This window comes from Merops nubicus, unplaced genomic scaffold, assembly GCF_000691845.1.
Source record: "Merops nubicus isolate BGI_N331 unplaced genomic scaffold, ASM69184v1 scaffold24255, whole genome shotgun sequence".
NCBI lineage: Eukaryota > Metazoa > Chordata > Aves > Coraciiformes > Meropidae > Merops > Merops nubicus.
In genome coordinates, this window is record NW_008611956.1 from 2,056 (window position 1) to 2,888 (window position 833).

At 66.3% G+C, this 833-nt stretch overlaps 1 protein-coding gene across 1 annotated transcript in view; it reads right to left on the minus strand.

The window, feature by feature from the left end:
* LOC103774025 (retinal homeobox protein Rx1) overlaps positions 1 to 593 on the minus strand; it is a 2,611-nt gene extending 2,018 nt beyond the window's left edge. Inside the window, exon 1 of the mRNA XM_008941408.1 lies at positions 345 to 593. Within this exon, the coding sequence (XP_008939656.1) occupies positions 345 to 587 (243 nt within the window). The 5' untranslated portion in view covers positions 588 to 593. The remainder of the gene's footprint in view (positions 1 to 344) is intronic.
* Between the last annotated feature and the right edge of the window lie 240 nt (positions 594 to 833).

The following is an 833-nucleotide window of genomic DNA, read 5'->3' on the forward strand; positions in this document are numbered from 1 at the left end:
GCTGCTTTCCAGCGGGATCAGCTGGAGGGATGGGAGCAGCCACCACCAGCGGGGGAAAAAATCCCTAAAAACCATCTCCCTCCCCAGGTGGAGCCTCTGGCACACGGGCTGACCCAAGATCTTGTGGGGGAACAAGGCTCAGCCATTAAATCCCTTCTCTGGTTCTGGCAGCAGCGTCTGGCTCTGTGGAGATGCTGCTCTCATCCTGAGGAAACTGAGGCACAGAGCAAGGCGCCAGCGATGGAGCTGGGAGCAGAGCAAAGCTTTCCAGCACCAGCGTGGTCCCTCTGTCGCTGCCCAGGGGACGGGTCTGGGGGGCTGGGGCCACCAGGCACTGTCCCTACCTGCACGCGGACCTCCGGCAGGTTGACCTTCATGGCCAGCTCCTCGCGGCTGTAGACGTCGGGGTAGTGGGACTTCTCGAAGGCGCGCTCCAGCTCGTGCAGCTGGTAGGTGGTGAAGGTGGTACGGTTCCGACGGTGCTTCTTCTTGGGCTGCTCCTCCTCGGCGGCGGCCGGCGGGGTGCCCTCGCCCTCTCCTGGCTTCCGCAGCTCGCCCAGGTCCCCCTCGCACTTATTCAGGAACATGGTGGCACCTGCGGGGGCACCGTGGGCGTTAGGTGGGGCACGGGGATGCCGGACCCACCCCCCCATGCAGCTCCAGGCCCAGGATGGGTGGATGGGAGGACGGGGCAGCCCCAGAAACGGGTTATGCAAAGGCATAATCCTCTCTCTGCCGCAGCACTGGCCCAGGCTGCGGTGTGCCGGGGCTGAGCCGGGGCCCTGGGCACGGGGACCCTGCCCGTGGCTCCAGCCTGGGATGCGGCGCCCACC